We start from the raw sequence: 20,359 nt of genomic DNA, 5'->3' as shown, positions 1-20,359 counted from the left end.
GTGTAACAGGAGCAGCGGACTCTTACCTTCAGGAGACTCCTCCTGCACATATGTGCCTGTCAAGTACCGGTGGACCAAAGCCGACTTCCCACTGGACAGGTTTCCCACAATGCCCTGCAAGGCCAAGTGCAAAATACTGTGATTATTACTGACAGGCACAACATGACAGGTACAAACCAGAAGCATATGTAGACTTGTGGGCCGTAGTGGTGACTGACTAAAAAGAAGGTCTCAGCTCAGGGTCGTCTCACTTCCCCAAGCTTCCCACCTTGTTCAGTGGCTAGAGTCTCTGAGCAAGGCCATGAAATGTGGTGAAAAACATCCGACATACCAGTTTAGTGGACCTTGTGTGTGAGATTTCTTTTTTTTCTTTTGTCAGGCTGCTGTTCAAGAAGGACTCCTTAACATCATTTGCAGAATGTAGCCCCATTATCTACAAATTGCATTTACTTTTCATTGCATTAAGAGCGGTTTTATCAGAAATTCAACAATTTCCCCATGGACTGTGGCAAAAGATTAACAGACCGTTGGTGGTTTCAAAAGGTTCAAGTATCTTTTTAGTTGTACAAGTTTCCTTGAATGCATCATCAAGGATAGTATTTTTTAAAACCTGCTTACAGAATCATTGCAGTTAAAGCTGGTAAATCTAAGGCTGCCATATTTGTTTGTATTGTTCCTATATTCAAATTAAAGCAAGAGTCTATGAGTAACTAGAAATTATATCTCAAAAACGTACTATTGGTTGGGCTGTAATTACAATGCAAACACAGAAAGTTCCACTGTTAAGGGCTGCTTCTCTATTCGACATGAATGAACTGTAAGGAACAAAAACCTTAGAAAACGGTAGGAAGCAATAGAAAGTATATTTGGTTTGCATTTAAGGAGCGGAACCCTGAAAACCATAGTTTGGTTCTTTACAGGCGTCGTGAGGTTGAAACATTATGAGGAAAGTCCTTCTAACATACAGCGGCTCGGTTGCGATCTTTCCCCCGCTTCCTCTCCCTGGTGTCTAGACCAGACCTAGCTACAGCGCCTTCAGGGTGATGCATGGTGTAGGGTGGGCTGACGATGCCAGCATGTCTGGGAAGAACAAAGGCTGCAACATGCCTCATCTCCTCCCTCTCCTCCTCCTCCTCCTCCTCCTCCTCCTCCTCCTCCTCCTCCACCGACCATCGCCCTCTTCTTCTTTAGATCATTAGTGGGTGTTAGAGTCAGGTATGGTTCTAATTATAGGGACGTTTGAGGCACAAGAGAAACGATCTGTTTAAGGTCTTTCCCAGCCTTCCCCTGTCTATAATTGAAATATTTATAAACCATGTGGTACCCCAGCAGAATAAACTATGAATAAGCTGTAAGTTAGCAAAAGTTGTAGGCTGTGTGCGGCGAAAGCAATGAGTCAACACAACAATAGACTTTGAACGTACCACCGAAACCAGTGTTCCTGCTGTTTTAACGGCTTGGCTTTGAGACCTGCTGGTATACAGGCTTCGTGTACCGGCACTATTCCCGCACTCCTCTTTGTAGGTGTTTGGATTTGATCTAGGAATATTACCGTGTGTGGATTTAATGATCAAAAGATGTCAATAAAATAAGGTTTAACCACGGTTTAGCTGCCATTATAAACTACAATACCGGCGTACACTGCACTGTTTTAGAAGTCGACGCCACATTTAAAATCTTTTGAGACATAAGACCAACTTCTTCACGGTGACCTTTTTCGCTTAACAGCAATTCTTTGATATTCTTTGGACGTTCTGAAAAAGAATGATAGCTATTTTGAGACACTTCATTCAGTCTATCCAGGTCCTTTTTAACAAAAACCCATGTGCTGAAGCTGCCAATTAACACCTTGGAAACATAAAAGGAAACAGGCGAGTCGAAAGTGTTTGAAGTCAAAAAGGCAAGTTTTCTTTAAGCTTGTGATTTCCCTCCCTTTTCATTCCATTGAAGATTTCTCCTTTGCGAGGTGCAAAACAATGAATTCACCCAGCACGGAAATATTGTATCAACTGTCGGCGCGGCGGAGTGCAGCTTCTGAAGGCTGCGAGTCTTTATGGGTGGAAGGCATTAAATCATGTGAGGATGTTAGTTGTGCATTTGGCAGCGGCTGTGTGTGTGTGTGTGTGTGCGTGAGTGTGTGTGTGTGTGTGTGTGTGCTTCACTGGAGGGTGGGATCAGACCCAAGATGTGTCACTAGTCTAGCCCGAAACTGTCAGTCATTTCGCGTCCTGCTGCAAGCCACCCTGCATCTCCATGCCAACGCATCTCATTAAAAATCACCCAGTAAGTGCCAGGGAAAAAAAGTCCGGCCAATTCCTCCACCGTTCCCTCTCATGTAAAGCGCTGAACCAGTGTTACATGGGCAGAACATGCTGTCCCATTGACATTTAAATCGATCGGAAAGATGAAACCGCCGAGGGAGAATAAATGGAGGGACTGTTAGAAATATAAAAAGCTACTCACCACTTTCAGCTCTGGCACTGACCGACTCAATGTCCATTCCTGGCTGTTGACAAAAGAGTCTAAAAGGAAGAAAAAAAAAACACAAAAAAGAGAAATTTAGTCAAGCAGCATTGAAAGGGAATCCAACCATTTGAACTCATTTGACCCTTGCAACAGAGATGGCATTAACAGTATTTCCCATGGGATGATTGTAAAGTCAGTTTATAGACTATCTGGAGTGTGCAACACGTTTTATGATGGATCCAGCTGTCATATAGATATGACAAAGCCCATCTACAGTCTGGTCGGGTATTTAGTACACTTTGATGTACTAGGGGAATCAATTTCTGTCATCATTTTTCAAAATTATATTCAGTGACATTTCACCTATTTTTTTCTTGTAAGTCCTCTTTTATTTGCTGCACACAGTTAGCCAGCGGGATTGTGTCAAACTTTTATGGCGTTCACTGAGCCATGCTGTACCAAGCTAACCGACGTTAACAGGGTCAAACGCTTAGAAAGATATAGCCTTTCAAAACATATCCATGCTTTACACTGCAGGCAAAGCAATCTTTCCTGTCACATGTTTCATTGCACTCCAGTCCCAGAGAGGATTCAAACAATATGATCAGAAGACAAACAAGTCGACACATTATTATCATTATTATCTCTATAGTTGTAGATTGCACATTGTTGTTATAGGACAAAAGCCAACTGGGGCATCTTTCATCATATTGTTTCCATTAATAAATGGAAAATGTAGATTAATTGAGGAACAATAGGAATCACTGGTTGCAGACCATTCATAGAAACAACCAGACGGTAAATAATATTTGTCTTTCTCTCTGATCCGCTCATATCCAGTTTTGTTTACGTATTCACTATTTATAAAAACACACACTTGCCAAGAAGATATTGTGAAACACCTATGGCAAGTGCACTCTATACAGACTATAAGGCTTCAACACTGTGCAATCTCTGAGCAGGATTTAACTAATCCATTTCAAAAGACAGCCATTATCAGGCCTGAGTCAACTTGTTTGATTATTCCACTAACATTTTTGGAGACTTTGACTGGATAATCGCATAAGCAGTGGGGGTAAGAGCACAACACAAACCCGTCGGAACTAAAAACACAAAAATCTCCACAAATCTCCCACAGAGATAGAGTACACAACAATGTGTCATAACAGCCATTAGAACAAAGACCACCGTCTGGATCACGGCTTTCTCACCATCTGAACCCCCCAAGAAGAAGATACCATCTCCAATATGGTCATGTAGACTTCCTGTCTACAGACAACAAGGCATGTAATACCAAGTGGACCCCCCACACACACACACACACACACACACACACACACACAGACACACACACACACACACACACACACACACACACACACACACACACACACACACACGGACACACACACACGGCATCTAAACCATAGCAGTTAAAGTGTTCACACACTACACAAGGATCCATTATTACAGTAAGCCTGTTTGTGCCAAAATGAAGAGAATGACAGCATAAACAGTAAGGTAACTGCCACTAGAAGACGTGTTCCAGTTCCTCTGCTAAAAGTCCATATGACTCATCACCCGAGCCAAACATCAGTTGACCTACTACAATTAGGGAAGGTAAAATGTGCACTTATTTCTGACCTCCATTTACAAAGAGCTTTGTTCTGCTCTGGGTGTCTCACTTGTTGTGGGAGAGGAGAACAGTTCCTCCCTAACAGAAGGGCCTTTCACCGAGCATTGTGTGGTGCCGAGCAGTCTTTAAACAGCACGCCTCACGTTAAGCCCTCTCAGTGTGCGTTTGACATGTCCGGACACGAGCGAAGACACCCATCTGATTCAGTTTCAGGTTCCAGCTCTCTGAGACCCCGTCTGAAGGTTGTTCCCTTATTTTCTTGCATTTCCTGTCATTCTGTACGGACTTATTCTGCCCATTTTAAAATATATTTCATAGTTATATGATGCCATTAATTTATATTGTGTTATTTTTCACATAATGGAGGGTTGACGTATTGAAAGGATCCATTCTGTAGCACTTAACTGCTGAAACACAATATTGACAAATAATCACATGGATGGAGGAATGAATGGAAAATACCAGATGTTTTTCTCACATTTTCCCGGTCGAAATAAAACGTTTAGAGGGACACAACTAAGGCCAATTTATGATAACCATGCAGGGATATTAAGAGTTATCAAATGCCAACACGGAAATGGAGTTGCTGGCTGTTGACAAGCACTGCATAACCATAACAACACCACTTATGCTTTCAAGGATAGAAAACACTAACAAGAAGGAAGAGGAAATGAGGAGCTTTTACAGTAAAATCGGACAGGACCCGACACATTCAAGGAATTTTAAGGAAAATCCTGTAATATATTTCCACAGACAAAATCCTCAACTTTCCACTTTTTCCATCTTTGTAGCAGATGCAGTACAACCAGAATAAACCATAATTGAAACCATGTGCTTGTATTACGTCACTCTTTAAAAATGAGCATCCCACCATTACCGTGTCCCAGAATGCCTATGGAAACAGAAAGCCCCTGCATTTGTGATGTTTAGAGAGGACACCGGTGTCTTTGTCTCTGCGAGGGGGAAACTGCGTTGCCAGCTTGTTTGTTAGGTTTTTCACTTCACTGCTCATGTCTACTCAGATAAAAATGACCATTCTGTCTGAGCGTAGCAAAGCACAAAGCCCCCCCCCCCCCTCCCCACTTATTCCATTTCATGAGAAAAGAAAATGCAATGTGAGCAGAAACCATGCGCGTTTAGTTGTGCGAGTGTGTGCGCATGTGCATGCATGCGGGCGTTTTCTACGTGCAGCGAATCTGAAGTGGTTTTTGGAATGAGTGAGGGAAACCTTGAGGTTGAAACTTCCACTCTGACTAACTTTCCAACCATGCTTTCCCACTATCATAAATTACAGAGTGAGAATTTAGCTAGCAATTAGTATTTCTGCTCCCCATATACACCGACCTCATGACCAACCAACATTCCCCGTCGGACTACATTTATCGTCTTGACAAAAATGGTCCTGTATCATCTTCCTACTGTGTGCCGCTCTACACATTTGTTTACGAAGTCAGAGCTCCTTCCTCCGTTCTTCTGAGCTCCAAATCACCAACCTCTGTATTTTTTTTTTTATCAAAATTAAATAAGTGACACACAATCAGCAGAGAACAAGGTAAAAATCTTTATGCCATGTCAGTCTAATGTGGTCTGGATGGGCTGCCCTACCTAAAGCTCCTAAAGCCCCGTGTCATTGATTGAAACAGGATTCTCATTTAACGAGAAATTTGCAAATTGGGTTTATCTTGCAGTACGGTGACCAGGTAAAGTATCTGTCAGATGTATCTTTTCTGCTCATCCAAAACCGTGCATGTGAAAAACTGAACTTAAAGAGGAAAAACTGCACACAAAGTGAAGGGAGATCTGCGAATTGCAGACCCTAACTCAAACTTCAAACAAACAACAGAATTTTGGGGGAGAAGCTGCCTGTTTCGAGAACAGCAGGATGCTGCTCACCTCCTCAACCACAATCCCGAAGGACAAAATGTACCCAAGCTGAGATTGGCAGTGGCAGATGCTCAAATACGAGTTATGTTCTGTCATTAACAGATTTCCCTCTGCTAAAGCTTTTCAATATCTTGCTGTCTCCGTATCTCTTCTGCGGCATGCAACGGGTTATCGTCACAGACAGAGTTACTGTTGGTCCCAATTTCCTGGAAAGTGTCTATTTGTCTCGAACATAATTACCTGCTGGGAGTCTGGCTCACCCACCCCTGCTGGTATAAACGAAATAAGCAAATGCATCTTTGAAAAAAAATGTAATCTGCAGGCAGACTCATTCCGACTGCAGAGTCAAGTTGACAAGAAATATTGTTGGCAGGAATTCACAGGAAGCCAAACGAGACACAGCAAGGGGAAAGAAGCAGAGGGAATTCCATCTTCAGGAATACATTTCATGTCAGATTCCAGATAAAGGAAAATGGATGACACAGATGGGGGATTTTCTTCAAATTGTCAGTAGGTAAGAGCAAGCCAAGTCAGAATAAATATGCTTCACTGAGCACTTTTTCTGTCTGCTGGGTCACGCTGACACCTTATACAGAGACGTATTCTAGAGCTCTATCTACAGTGCCATTCCCAGTGCATTGCCGACCACCTAAGCTGCATGGCCGACCACCCCTCCTCCAACCAAGAGCCCCCTGGAGAGCCCCCATCGCAGCACACGGTTCACTGATCACTCATGCCTCCGCTGCTCAACAGACTGGCTTTGTTCATCCACAGGTGGGGGTGGGGACGCAGCCTGCACACCTCAAACCCATCACCACGTATCTCCCTTCCCCCGAACCTGGCAGGATTTAGAAGTTATCTTTAGGAAACACTTGAGTGAGTGTGTGTGTGTGTGTGTGTGTGTGTGTGAGTGTTTAGTATTGTGAGGGCTGGGCTTCAGCTTTCTGGATTTAATTTAGGAGCAAACACTTAGGCAGGTAGCAACAGGAGGCGAGGCCCGCCCAGGGCATTGAACACCTCACTTTACTGACTGATCGGCGCACCTACATTCCTTATGCCTGACCGCCTCTGCTGTGGAATAAATGGACAAATACCACTTGACACTCCACCACAGGACTATGGCTCCTCGGTTACATGTCATGTGAGATCGCAAATAACACTGGGAGATCAACAAGGTGGACCCAAGGAACCATTATGAGTGGGATGCTAGCATGAGAACGAAATATCTGCTGGTTCAAAGGTTGGCTTAATGAGAATAAACACAGGATACGTGCGACCTGACGGGAGAGGCTGTTAAGTTGTCGCTGACGACTAATAAGGTCTTCACATGTGAAATTGGATCGGCACAAACCTCAGCTGATAATTCAGAACAGTGGAAATATTTCCCCTCTGTGTGCCTGGTCTTCCAGGCTACTGGACAAACACTCCACTTCCAGAGTTAACCTTTAAAAGCAGTGCTTAAGTCGTCTTCCTTTCTCCCCATCATTATGGCATGTAAGCCCTCTTAATTTAGCCCCGCTAGGCTGCCAAACGAATCCCCATTACAGCCACTAACCGCTTTAATGCCACGGTTTTAAGCCACCTCTCTGCGAGGCCAACAGGCAGCATTATCCGTCCCACCAAGTTCTGTGTCTGAACACGGAGACAGAACTGGGGCTGCGTTACACCACAGTTGCACCACCATAAAAAAAAAAACAAGCCATTATGCTGTGTTAAGCCATTAGTCACCGTTGATTTGAGTTTACCATACGTACCTGCTCATTTACTAAACTTTTAACATCTTATGTGCTTACACACAGGCAGTTCACAAATGAAAAACACTGGAGGAATAAAGTACCCAAAATAGAAATTCCAAAAGGACTCTCTGGAACCAGACGTTTCTGAATGGCATCCAAACTCACAATTCACCATGTGTTTTTCATTTGCTTGTCCTTTCTAAAAAAAAAAAAGAAAAAAGAAAAGTGCACTTCCTTCTTTCTTTTGAGCTGTAACTTTATGTGCAGTGAAAGAGGGGGTGCAAATGGAGAAGTGAGCTGAGACATAAATTCAGCAATCTCACAGGTCTTACCTTGACCTTTGTGGGAGTCAATGCCTGCCAGAGTCTCTATGGAGACTGGCAGTGACTTATTATTCCCGGCCAGAGGATATTGGTCCGTTTCTTTGCTCTGGGACTGCTGGGTTTCACATTTGCCACTGCATGGCTGCTCTTTCCTCCTGAAACGGCTGGCTATGAGCTGCCATATGCTCGGTTCTTCCTGAACTGGTTTGGAAGACAGTTTTGCTGGACAGAGAGGTACCTCCATTACATTGACCTTCCCCCTGCTGTGGTACTGAATGTACTGCATGCCCCCATCCTCAATCGGCTCACTGGAAGTTGGAAGAATTCTTCCTGTGAGGTACGAGAAAGGCCGTGGAGGCATTGTGGTCTCATCAGCCACACTTTTATTCCGGGAACACTCCTTTACTTCCCTTTCAGACTCTAAAACAACTTTGTCCCGGGGTCGAGTCCTCCTGATTCGCAGGCTGAGGCTCCGTCTTAAGGTGCTCAGAGTACTTTTTGGAGCGTCAGATTTACTGGATTTGGGTGACGATTTTGCATCTTTGTCACTTTCCTTCTCCTTGCTCTTTTCTTGAGGTGCTTTGCCAAAAAGTCTCCAACGGAAGCCCCCTTTGAGAAAGCCTCCTCCATCGCTGCCTGTGTGCCCACAGCTCTTCTGACTGTCTATCTCATCATCAGAGCCCCTCTTTCTGAGCTCCAGTACGGTCATGCTGACAGGCCTGGGCTTCCAGCTCCTCTGGTGGACGCTGGGGGTCACCTCTGCGGGGCCCGAAGGCCGCTGGGCCACAACAGGATTGAGGCCATCCACAGCTCTCAACTCTGCTTTCCTGCTCCTGTTCTGCTGGTTGTTTTCTATAATGCCTGCCCTCTTAGAGGGCTGCTGGGTCCGGGAATCCGACACGACTGGGCCTGGGCCTGCCAGCATGCACACGCTCCTGGGCCGTCGCAGGCGCCTTTCTTGTTCAGGTTGAGAATCTCGTTGCTGCTTGACTGAGTCGCCATACATGCTCACCGTTCTCCTACCCAGCGAGGCTTCATCCTGACGTGACCTTCGCAACACGGCCCGGGGCAGAGAGCTATGTCCTGAACCAATGCCATGCTCCCCAAAGACGAGCCGCTTCGCATGGACGGTGACGGATCGTAGCGTAGAGCTTTGAATGCGCTGCTCCTGCTGGTCCGTCTGAGCGGCTGACTCGGCCACGTCTCTGCCTTGTTGTGAAGCGTTACCTGGATTCTTGTAGTTATGATTCAAAAACCTGTCCGTCTTCATTTTTCCCTCCACCTCCACCAGCTCCTCCTCATTCTCCTCCACAACGGCCTCCTCTCTTTGCCTCCCGGCTCTACCTGAGCAGCTCAGGGAGGGCCACCTGTCAAGCTCCTGCCGTGCCCTGCCCAGCCTGGGGCTGTTCTCCATTGCCACTACACTAATTATCTCTCCGCCTGGCTGGCAATCCTCAACCAGGTTGCGGGTGACCTGGCCCATTCCCAGCTCTGTCACCGGCGAATCGCCCCGTGTTTGGTTCAGGATTACAGAGATGTGGTAAACGATTTTCCCCTGTTGGCCAATAGCTGTACTCTTTGGGGTCGCATCCACGGTCCCACTGCTGAGGAAAAGCATGGCACTTCAGTCAAACCGATTCACACATACATCCTCATTCACAAGCGTGTAGGACAAGCCAGTGTTCCCATTCTGCCCAGGAGTAGTTGAGATTCAGCTCAAGTCCTTCATTTGAAGACCGAATTCCTATGCCAGGCATAATCCTTCACCTTTGACATGGGGGGGAAAAAACTTCAAACAAGTCAGAGAAAAGCCTCGCTGCCACCTGCATCCTCTGGCTCCTCGACTCACACAGGCATGTAGATGGTAGCAGCTTTTCTCCCCACACTTTGTTCTACTTGTCTTGCACAGGCAGATGGACAAAAGAAAAACTTGTAATCCACTGCCTTTTTTTGCAACAAGGTCAAATCTTTTAAAGCTGCAAAAGTTGCAACTAAAAAAAAAATAAAAAAGAATCACCCTTCCGCTTTGGCAAGTTACGAACTGTGAGCAATCCTTGTTGTTGGCGGTGGAGAGAAACCCCTTAATCTCTGAGCTCTTGCCATGCAGAGCATGAGGGAGTGTGTCTGTGTTTGAACTCTCAGCTGCCTTCCAACCCCCGGGACGCATGGAAAACAAGGAATGGATCCCACAGGCATTAAACACGCCCTCCTGGTTTCTCCGGAGCTGCTAGTAGCCCCCGGAGAGAAAAACAGACAAAAGTGAACATGGGATCGAGGGACGACTGAGCTGATTACACACTGCTGATATCAACAAAGACCGCCAGCCATGAATAGACACTTTGTTTCTTCTGAAAAAAAAGGACAAAAAGAGGACACTTTCCCATGTTTCATGGAAGAAGAGAGAATAGAGTTCACCTCTTCCTTTGTTAATGTATCCACACTTTAGAGCTGTGTTAAAGGGTCTTGCATTGCTGCACTGCTTAGGTTGTACACAGTTTAGTCAGGATATCTTGGATGGGGAAAAATTTAAATAATTTGCCTCTCACTTCAGGAACTAAAAAAACACACATACAAATGCAATCCATGTTAGTACTGCTAAGTATCCACACAACTACGCACTATGCTTCCAGCAGCTCCCACTACACAGCCCACACACAGTGGGATAGCTCAAGTTTAATGGAGCAAACAGCCTTTACATGTTTCCTGTTCCATTTCCTCTTTTTCACAGGTGTGGTGCTCCACAGTGCTTTGGCAAAATAATACGGGGCCATCAAATACAAGGCCACGTACCACATAAAGAGCATCATCTGAATCCAGCCACATTTACCTGCTCGACTGTGCAGCACTCGAGTGACTTGGGCTTCAACACTGCCCCTTTGTGGTCAAAGAGAGAAAAATGTGGGGAGACAAAACTGGGGGAAATTGTCCCCTGAGGTAGCATGGATGATCAATTTAGTTAACATTGGTATAATCTGCCTGAACACTTTGTGACACGACATCAACACAAACCTCTCTGTTTGGATATTAACTGAAACCTCTCATTACAACATTTCCTCTATTAGATAGAAATCCCAATGATTTTATCATTTTAGCATAACCTTGAAAAAGGCAACACTGACTTCTCATTCTCAGAGAGCATCACTGTCAGAAATCCAGTACAACCACAACCATGTCACTATGGGAAATCCAACGTAACTGAAGCTGGAAGTTGCCGTCCAAGCATCACATAAGCACTTGATTTAAAAAAACCTATTTCTTTCACCCCCAGAGCCCTCAAATAGCTGATAATTTCTTCAGGTTGAAGAAAAGACATGCTACAAAATGACATTACCTTTAAGCTCATCTGAATGAAGGCCTCTGCCATTGCATAATACTTACAGCACAGGAGAGTGCTGCAACTTGAGGTATATCTTGGTGCATTCTTACCTTTTGTGTTCTTATCTACAGACTGAGTGGTGTCAGAATGAAAACAATTGCAAATATGCAAGGTATTCTCTCAGGAAACTCAGTGCTTTACTTACTACCACGTATTGTAACCACACATACACAATCAGGGAAATGTTAAGCCAACGCCACCGTGGCGGCCTTTTACCTGCGTCTTGGAAGCAGGGGTTTATAATGACGTGAGGCTCGTCGTCAAGCAAACGGTCCTCTTCGCTCCATTGGCTCTGGTGGTGTCGAGTTCGTCTCCGACCCCCGAAGCACAGCAACATAGTCCAACCTCAAAGGGACAGCTCCATGACTCACAATACAACCAGTGGCAACTAAAACATCCAGGTGCCTGAAATATGGTGCGTCACTTCCAATTGCTGGTCATCTTTCAATTTTGCCTCTCCTCATGGGTTATTATTTTCCTTCTATCATGCATTGCTGATCATTTCCCTGCAGCTCAAATCTCTGCTCCTCCATGGTCCTTCTGTTGCTTTTGTCCAGCATGGCTCCAAAAAAAAAATCTCATTTGTCAGTTGTATAATGCTGTGAGTCCTGATAATGTGTTTACCAGCAGAAGCCTGGCCGGTAACGGGACGGTCTGAGGAGCTGGCCCAGAGAGGCCATGTGTCAGGGTTTCCTCCAGAGTCCTTTTCCTCCTGGTAATCGGTAATGCAGGTGTTGGCTAACAGGGTCCTACACGAGAAACACTGATAGGATTATAGTTAATCCACTATCCCGTTGTCTCTGTTGCAGTCGGGTCCAGAGGAAACAGCGCTGTAGTAAATCATGGGATCTGTGTGCTGACTTGGTAACAGAGCTTCTCTTGTGTGCCCCTCTCTCCTCCTCTGTCCCACAGCTAAATGTTCCTCCCTGTTGTAACCGTATCTTGATGGCAGCTGGGAGGGTTTTTTTTCAGAAAAACTGGATTAGCATGTTCTGAGGTTCCTGAATTACCCTCCACGTCCGTATCTGTGTGTACACATCAGCCTGGTCGGGAGCAGACGTCACACTGTGTGTTGGCCTTTTATCTCTTTATCTGTGTGTGTGTGTCTCACCGTTACTAACACGAGTGTTGTTGTTTTGACAAAATGACTCTGACCTGACTTTGTCCTCTACGTCCCTAAAGCTACATCAAAATCCTGAGAAAAGCTTCTCCTACACCTCTATCAGAAATCTTTTTGTTGTCATAAACAGAAGGATAACCCAGATGGATTTTGTTGAATATCCCCAAAAGCCCCGTCTACTTTTCTAGCATTTCAGAAATACAACACTCCATTGGAAATGCACCACACATAGGTGAAGTGTATCTAAAATAAATTAGTATACAAAAGGGGATATTTTTTGTTTTAGTCATCCAACGGGACATCACTCAAATTTAATTCAGAAGGTATCATTATAGTTTTATTGGAAAACGCATTACCCTTCTTCTTAATTGAATTCAGTAAGGACTTATGTTAATCAATAGTATTTGCATTTTCAGTTGAGATAATCACATCCCTAAGGAACTGCATACTCATTTAAGAATTGCATTTTAAAGTGTTTTCAAAAACAAAAACATGAAAAAAAAAAAAATCTAGGGATGCACCAATAATGCTGTTATGTCACATCGGGCTGATGAAGCAAACATCTGGATCATCAATTGTATAAGAATGTACTGCATCATTTATATATTGGCGTCTTATTCATACTTTAATTCCTGTTGATTTGGAAGAGTTCCTTCTACCACGTTGCTGGTGTAGAAAATATTGTTTTGATGATAATTGACTGAAAGTCTGAGGTCAGGCCTGCTGTTTCCTTGCACATTAAGGAATCCCTGGCACACAGCTGAATAATTAAACACCGGTATCTGATTGGTGCTCTTTATCTGCAGATACTTCAAGCCCAAGTTTCACTATCTGAACCGCAAGGAGTCGGATCTGTGCATCCCTAGAAAATCCTAATGAAAGTTTGAGCCAACTTTCACTTTTTGAAATTAGTCTACCTCAGATGTCTCCACTACTGTAAGCCTGCAGATAGTGAGTGAATTGGGAAAAGGGTTTTCACAGTATCATCAATTACCTTCAGGGGCTTAAGCAATTTTAGGGGTTGTGATACTCTCTGAATACTTATTAGCAGGAAGCCCAGGACGGCCACGTTGGAGCAGCAGGCCGGTGCAGAAGGCAGCACTGGTGTGTTGATATGAGGACACAGACCCTACATGCGACAAACGCCAGCGCCGTCTAGCATATTGAATGATGCATCCGAGCCATGAGTAAAGCTTACGAACCCCTCGTCAGCATTGGGACATGAGTCAGCGTGAGGAAGGCGACTATGCACATATGCACGCTCTCGGGAAGACAGTTTGCTTCCTCTGGCAAACGGGGACACGGGGACAGGCGGCGACCTGACTTCGTAATAATCAGCACAAAAGCAGGGTGTTGTAGTCCAACGCTGCCTCATTCTTTCTTTTTTTGTCAATAAAAGCGCCGCTGACCTCGTTCACACATGCACAACGGCAGCAGGACTCGCAGCTGACGAGCAGTCAGCATCCTCCAGCGTTGCACAGCGCCGTCTACTTTCTTAAAGAGCAAACATACGCGGCGTCTGCATTATTCAGGAGGCGTTCGATCGGAGCTCAGCATGACAAATCAGTGCCAAAGCCTGCCGACGGTGACTCACAGAAGGTTTGATAAGAACTTTTCTTTTTTCAGGTATTGATGTCATGGTTTCAAATATAACCAAATGTGAACACATTGCACAGGAAATTATTCACAGTAAGAACAAAAAAGTCCTTGATTGAAGAGTCATCTGACCTCACTGGAGTTGACAGAGTCAGAAACACTGATTTGCGTCATAACAGACCAGACACATGAGCTCTGGATTGCTAATCAACCCTGTACCACATTCTGCCCGAGGCTTCCCAATCACACCAAATGACTCCTGATACCATCTTTTGGATTTTCAATTTCAGCCGGTTACGAGCAGAAAAAAAGCAAGTAGCAGTGCTCCTTTTGGGCAAAAGCCGGAATAATGTTGAGACTCAGTTCTAGCAAATACAGGGAATTAGATATTAGACACGGATCTGGGCTGTATGACCCAAAATAGAAATTGTGTTAATCTTACATCTCAAAAGGCTAAAAAATGATGAGTTCTAACAACCACCAAGGCTCCCTTATAATGGCAATCCTGTGTGTGTTTGAACTGCTGTACGATCATGGTTTAAATATACCCATATTATTATTATGTTGCAAGTTGCTCTGTTTTGAAGCATCTACAGTGTCCAAAATCACTCCCAATTTACTATATAATGCACTATATTTACAGATTAGGATGCAACAATCAAAATAACTTTACAATATCTAAAATGCAGTTGTAAATTCAATACAGAAGCAGGAAAATCTTCTAAATATAATGCAGGTTTTATTGTGAATACACAAAAACAACATGATGAGGTTTCATCACCTAGGTATTCTCTCACTGATCAATCCGCTGTGGCAACCCAAGTCATTACAGCTCAAAATCTGTCACTATATCTTCTAAAAAAAGGGGGGGTGGGGGGATACATGATCACAGTTAATTATAAGTATGCAGTCACAAGGGAGTTCCTCCCGAGCACTGATGTTTTCCTGGGTGTGACTATTCAGCTCTCTGTAGCACAAATTAACACTTGATGTGATCCCCCCCAAATTACAGATAACAGATCTGCCAAACAGCAAATTCCCTTGAAAGATGTGAATTATCATTGTTGATAAAAAAGAATCTCACAGGAATAGTTGTTAAAGCTTAAAAAAAAAGAAAATGGGGTGTTTCTCCCTCAAAAATGAGTGTACAACAATGAGAATGGCTTCGAAACGTAATGTAAACAAACTGCAGTTTTGACGTGATGTAAGTCAATCTGTGCGGATGCAGGAACTCATACGTGCACTTCTGATTCACCCAGCTGATTAAACAGCACCAGTGAATGCACAATGACCTACCAATTTTCAAAGAGGCATATGTTTACCAGACCCTCTTCCACCCCTCCCGTCTCTGCATCAAGACCAAATTAATATCCGCAAATGAATAAGTCAGGAGAATCATACGCAGAGACAGGAGGGCGACAGACAGCAAGGAAAGTTTATGATAATTACGCTTGCAGTAGTGGTATTGAGCGTGGGCGTAAAGCCTTTTTAAAATTCAGCTGCACCAGCGACGAGCATACGTCACCATTGCTCCACTGCAGAGAAAATGATAGGTTCGAGGACGTCTGTGGGAGGTTGTGAAAAAATTCCAGACGCTTCTGTCTCTAAAATTCAGGTCCTGAGATGGAGCTTGTGCATTTGTGAAGTGTGCGAGAGAAAGAGGGCGAAGGCATGAGACTGAATGGAGGAGAGAGAGCCGGTGATAGAGTGTGTATTTGTTGCGTAACCCACGCTGCAGCACGAAGCACGAAGCACCTTTGTTCAAATGTTCCACATCCGAGATGCCCGCTGCTAATTTCCCCGTTGCCTCGGACAGAAAAACGATGCCGAGCGTGGAGTGGTGAGTTACCGGCAGAGTGTCCGCTGCGTACATGTGCGTTTTGCACCTGCAAATGTACTGAACATGCATGGGCGGATGAATAGGCGGTAGTCTTGACTTTATGACTATTGCTCGTTGCAACCATCACCACCAGCCTGCAGCCAATATGTTACTATTCGTTTGATGTGTCAGATGAAGAAATCCAAGGTGCAGAACGGCTAGTGGGTGAGGGTTTGCAGACTTGGCCGGAGAGAATGGAACAACTTAGCACAGGAAAAAGAAAAAAAAAAAAAGGGCAGTGTGAATATCAAATGGCTGGGAATGGGCAGGGGAAACACGGAGGCACGTACCGCTTCGTAGAAGATGACAAAATGACCAGTGAGAGGAACGTAGGAGGAAGCTGCGGAGAGATGCACAGTTTTTACTGGCAGGTTTGTGTGGGCCGGTGGCTCCCAGTCCTCCTCCTCCTCTACACGTTAGTTTGCAAACCCCACGCTTACTTCTTCCTGGTGTCATCTTCTGAAACTCGCCTGCAAACTCGCCTTTATGCAATAGCTTTGATGTGGTATTGCATTCTGTAATCTTTGCTGTTATGTAGGAGTATTAATATTCGTTTTTTTGGTACCATTACACAGCAGCAGAGAGAGACAGCCTGAAAGCATTGATGATATATGTGTGTATATACACACACACACACACACACACACACACGATAGCGATAGCGCTACTAAGACTAAGACTGTGAGACCTGATTTAAACTATAAGAAATCCTTTCACCGGGCCGAGCTTCGGGTATTGAACTAGTTGCACTTTGCACACGTCACTCCCTCGCTCACCAACGTCTCCCCTTCAAGCGATCATGCTACATGGATCATTTTCCTCCTCCAATCTCCTTCTTGCGACGGCGACACATTTAATCTGTCATGCACCATCTGGCCTTCAGCTGCATTCTTGTCTCTCTGCCGCCATCCTGTTGTTACAATGCTGCAGTTGTTAAAATAATGGAAAGTGCCAATCACAACACGAATCAGCCACAAACCGGTATCACCTCGCTATAACACTGCAAAGTTACCAACTTTACTTTAGTTCTGTGCCCTTGCTGCTCGACATTATACTACTGCACTCTGAAGATGCTGGTCATAAAGACATCATCGGGGTCCCTTCTGATATTTACATGCAAAACCACGAGCCGGTCTCCAGAAGAAGCAATAAATCTACAGCATATAATGTAATTCTGTTCCGTCTCCTCTTTTTCACTCTGTGTTGTTCCAAAAAGAAGGACCAAGAATAGCGACACATTCGGGCACAAGCTCCCATGTAATTTCCCACGCCTTTTGTCTCCGTTCCTGTGCCGCCCATGCATGCTGAGACAATAAGCTGGGAGCTTCGTTATGAAGCTGACAACACCATTTTACAAAGAAGCCAGGAGGAAGACCATCATTCCTACTGATGCCCCCCCCTCAGCACTAATAACATGCAAATCTATGGAGCAGCTGCTGTCTGATCTAACACGGGAGTCTTTATTTGTTTCTGGAGCTGAAACGGTTCATGAACCTCAGGTTTCCAAAATAAAAGCTCGGTGTTGCTCCCTTGTGTCCCCTTGTCCCTCGGCGTACCGCAAACAGTTACGTAATCAGTAACGGATAACGGCGATAATGACGCATCACCGAGTCTGTATTCAACGTGGGATTACTTGTTATGTTCATTTAACTAGCATATCTGTGACTGATGAAAATCTCTAAATCCTCAGCCTGTGAAATAGCTCTGGGAGATTTAGTTCCACAGGTGACTGACAATTAAGCCACGCTCCACCGGTCCAAGTTCAATGACACTCGGCGTGATGGCTGCCGTGGTAACGTGGTTACTAGCAATTATGAGCGTGATGCGCCGACGGTGACGGGCACAAAACGTGAGGCAGTGAGGTAAACGTATATAGACATCTGCCAAAAAAAAAAGATCTGTTACTTAATAATATATCTCAATATCAAAAACACGCAATTTATAGATTCCCCTGTGGCGTGACTTGAAATCTCCCCCCGAGGCTTCAAAAGTGGAGCCTCAGCGTGAAATTGAATAACTTTGAAATCATTTAGAGTAAAACGTTGCGAACCGCCATCAGAGATGACACGCCATCAGTATTCTGGGGGAGAACATGTCCTCAGTCAGACAGCCAGACACGGAGGCTTAGTTCCAGCTCAGTCGCCATCCACAGAGTCTGAATGACACAGACGCCGGGGCTGGAGAGGCCACCGCAAACAGCTCCGTCCTAATTGGTGAAGTTTCATGACAGCTCTATTTGTCAAAGTCGGCGTGGGGAAGTTACATTACACGCTCTTCGTGACATTTTTAAGGCGCCCTTAACATAATGACACATCATCCGGTCCCTGCCAGGTGCGTCGGGGGGGGGGAAACCTTTCATTATGCACATTGTTTCAGTCCAGTAAGATGTGGGTGCAAGCAGCAGGTCGAGGTGAACCGCGGAAAACCCTGAATGTGATTAAAGTGGACGTGGAGACACTGAGCGATGGCGCCTGAGTATTTCCTGCAATTTGGCTTTCGAGAGAACGAGGCCTGGCTGAGGGCTGTTTTTGTTGTGATGTCTGCAAATGGCAGCACCGAGATGGACAAGCTGGGATATTAAGAAACAAAAACAACAGCTCAACACACTTCATACTGAATATAACAGTAATACAGAAACACGAGGCGTTACAGTCATTTCTCCTTACGTTAAATCTGAGGATATCAAAACTGCTGATCAAAAGATTTGATTCTCCGCAGGGCACCACAGTGTGCTGAATACACAGAATCTGTGACTCCATCCGATACTTTACTGCAGAGCGCCTTCTTAAATCACACAAAATCAGACAAAAAGTAGACAAAAACAGTGCACTCATTTTTGTGGGATTGAGGAAACATGGGGGGGAAAAAAACCCAAGTGAGGAGATAAATTGTTGTTGTGTATTCAACCTGGGAGGGAGAAAAACATAATGTGTATTTGGAATTCATATTAACTGATTTCAATCTAAACACTCACTCTTTATCTCAAGAAGCTCCACAAGGCATCCACTCGACGTCTTCAGATGTACATTCAGTCTGGAAATCGAATTCCTTCAGATGCTGAGAAGCCATCTTTATTAGAAACGGGGGATTTCTCCCCTTGGGACGTGTCAGAATGGAGTCAATTTAAAGGAGGCACACATCTGCTGTACCAACGGGATTTATCTAATAACGTCTGCAGCGCCGTGGCCAAGTGTCCGAGCGGCGAGCTGCCACACAAGTACAGTTAAGACCATTAAGCAAACGGCCGTGCGGCCATCAACTCTGCACTTTAACTAGATGAAATGTCACATTGCTGTGCATCATGTGGCAGGAGATTGCTGGTGTTTGACTTAGGCTGCACTAATTTCCCTAACTGAGCAATACGCACATTTCCACCTGAAGCAAATCATTGGCAGCAAAGAAAATCACATCTAAATTGTAATAAACAGGCATTTAATGAGCATGAGCGAAACGTGGCGCACTCGAAATGCTGATGTGCCTCGGTTTATATATCTCATCTACCGGAGGGCTCTTTATTCCACTTAATGGCAAATATCCTCTATGCAGAGCATGTGCAGTGTACATTATTATTCAGCATTACTGCCTCATTGAGATTTGAAGTGTCATAACCTCCTACACCTTCAATCCGTGCTAACTTTTCAGCAATTGAATTCTCCCCCTGCCACCGCCACTGAGGTTGATTGTGTTTGAATATGACACACACACACACACGCACGCACGCACACACTCCACAGGCATCCCATATCTTCCCTCGTGTAATCCAAAGTGAAGTAAGCAGCCTAATGAGCTGAGGATTTGGGCTGCTGGAAAACAATACTTAGCAGGAGAAATGACACGGGAACGTGATCTTCCCTTCTTCCTCCTCCCTCCTTCTGCGTCTCTTCATCTTTAACTCGATCACATCCGCCCACAACCCTCCACCCTCCCTCCGCTTGCCGAACACCACATCAGCAGCATCCCCCAGGAGAAGGGGGACCTGATCTTTAACTAGACCTTTACAAATAACCAGCACTTAAAAAAAACCCACCAAGATGCACCGGCTTCATCTGCTCCCACACCTTCTGGGGAGATGCGATCCTATAATGCGATTTCTCTGTTACGTAACCCTGCTTGATAAATAACTGCAGACGGTCCGAGATTAATGAAATTCAGGGGAAGCCCCCCCACCACACACACACACACACACACACACACAGCCTGATCCACAGTACTAGTCTAGGAGATGACACTTCTGCTATTTTTACTCAGGCATCTCCATAGGTACTATAGTTTGAGGTCACATGGTTGCCCGCCCCTCGGAGAAGCACACTGCTGCAGTGCACTATTTCTGGGCTCCAGGAAGA

General features: G+C 44.9%; 1 protein-coding gene across 6 annotated transcripts in view; it reads right to left on the bottom strand.

The window, feature by feature from the left end:
• Positions 1-20,359, bottom strand: part of agap3 (ArfGAP with GTPase domain, ankyrin repeat and PH domain 3) — a 103,843-nt gene that overhangs the window by 53,634 nt on the left and 29,850 nt on the right. For 2 of the 6 annotated variants that reach the window (XM_084008173.1, XM_084008169.1), the window contains exons 2-3: positions 2,464-2,522; positions 27-114 (exon numbers count right to left, since the gene is read on the bottom strand). In XM_084008173.1, the coding sequence (XP_083864299.1) occupies positions 27-114; positions 2,464-2,522 (147 nt within the window). Of the gene's footprint in view, positions 1-26; positions 115-2,463; positions 2,523-8,054; positions 9,930-11,637; positions 11,774-20,359 lie in introns of those variants that run through there. The other 4 variants (XM_084008171.1, XM_084008170.1, XM_084008172.1 and 1 more) reach the window with 4 other exon arrangements.

The sequence above is a fragment of the Eutrigla gurnardus genome, assembly GCF_963514095.1.
Source record: "Eutrigla gurnardus genome assembly, chromosome: 4".
Classification (NCBI taxonomy): Eukaryota; Metazoa; Chordata; class Actinopteri; order Perciformes; family Triglidae; genus Eutrigla; species Eutrigla gurnardus.
Note: the sequence above shows the minus strand (reverse complement) of the source record. Positions and strands in the feature narration are given on the sequence as shown.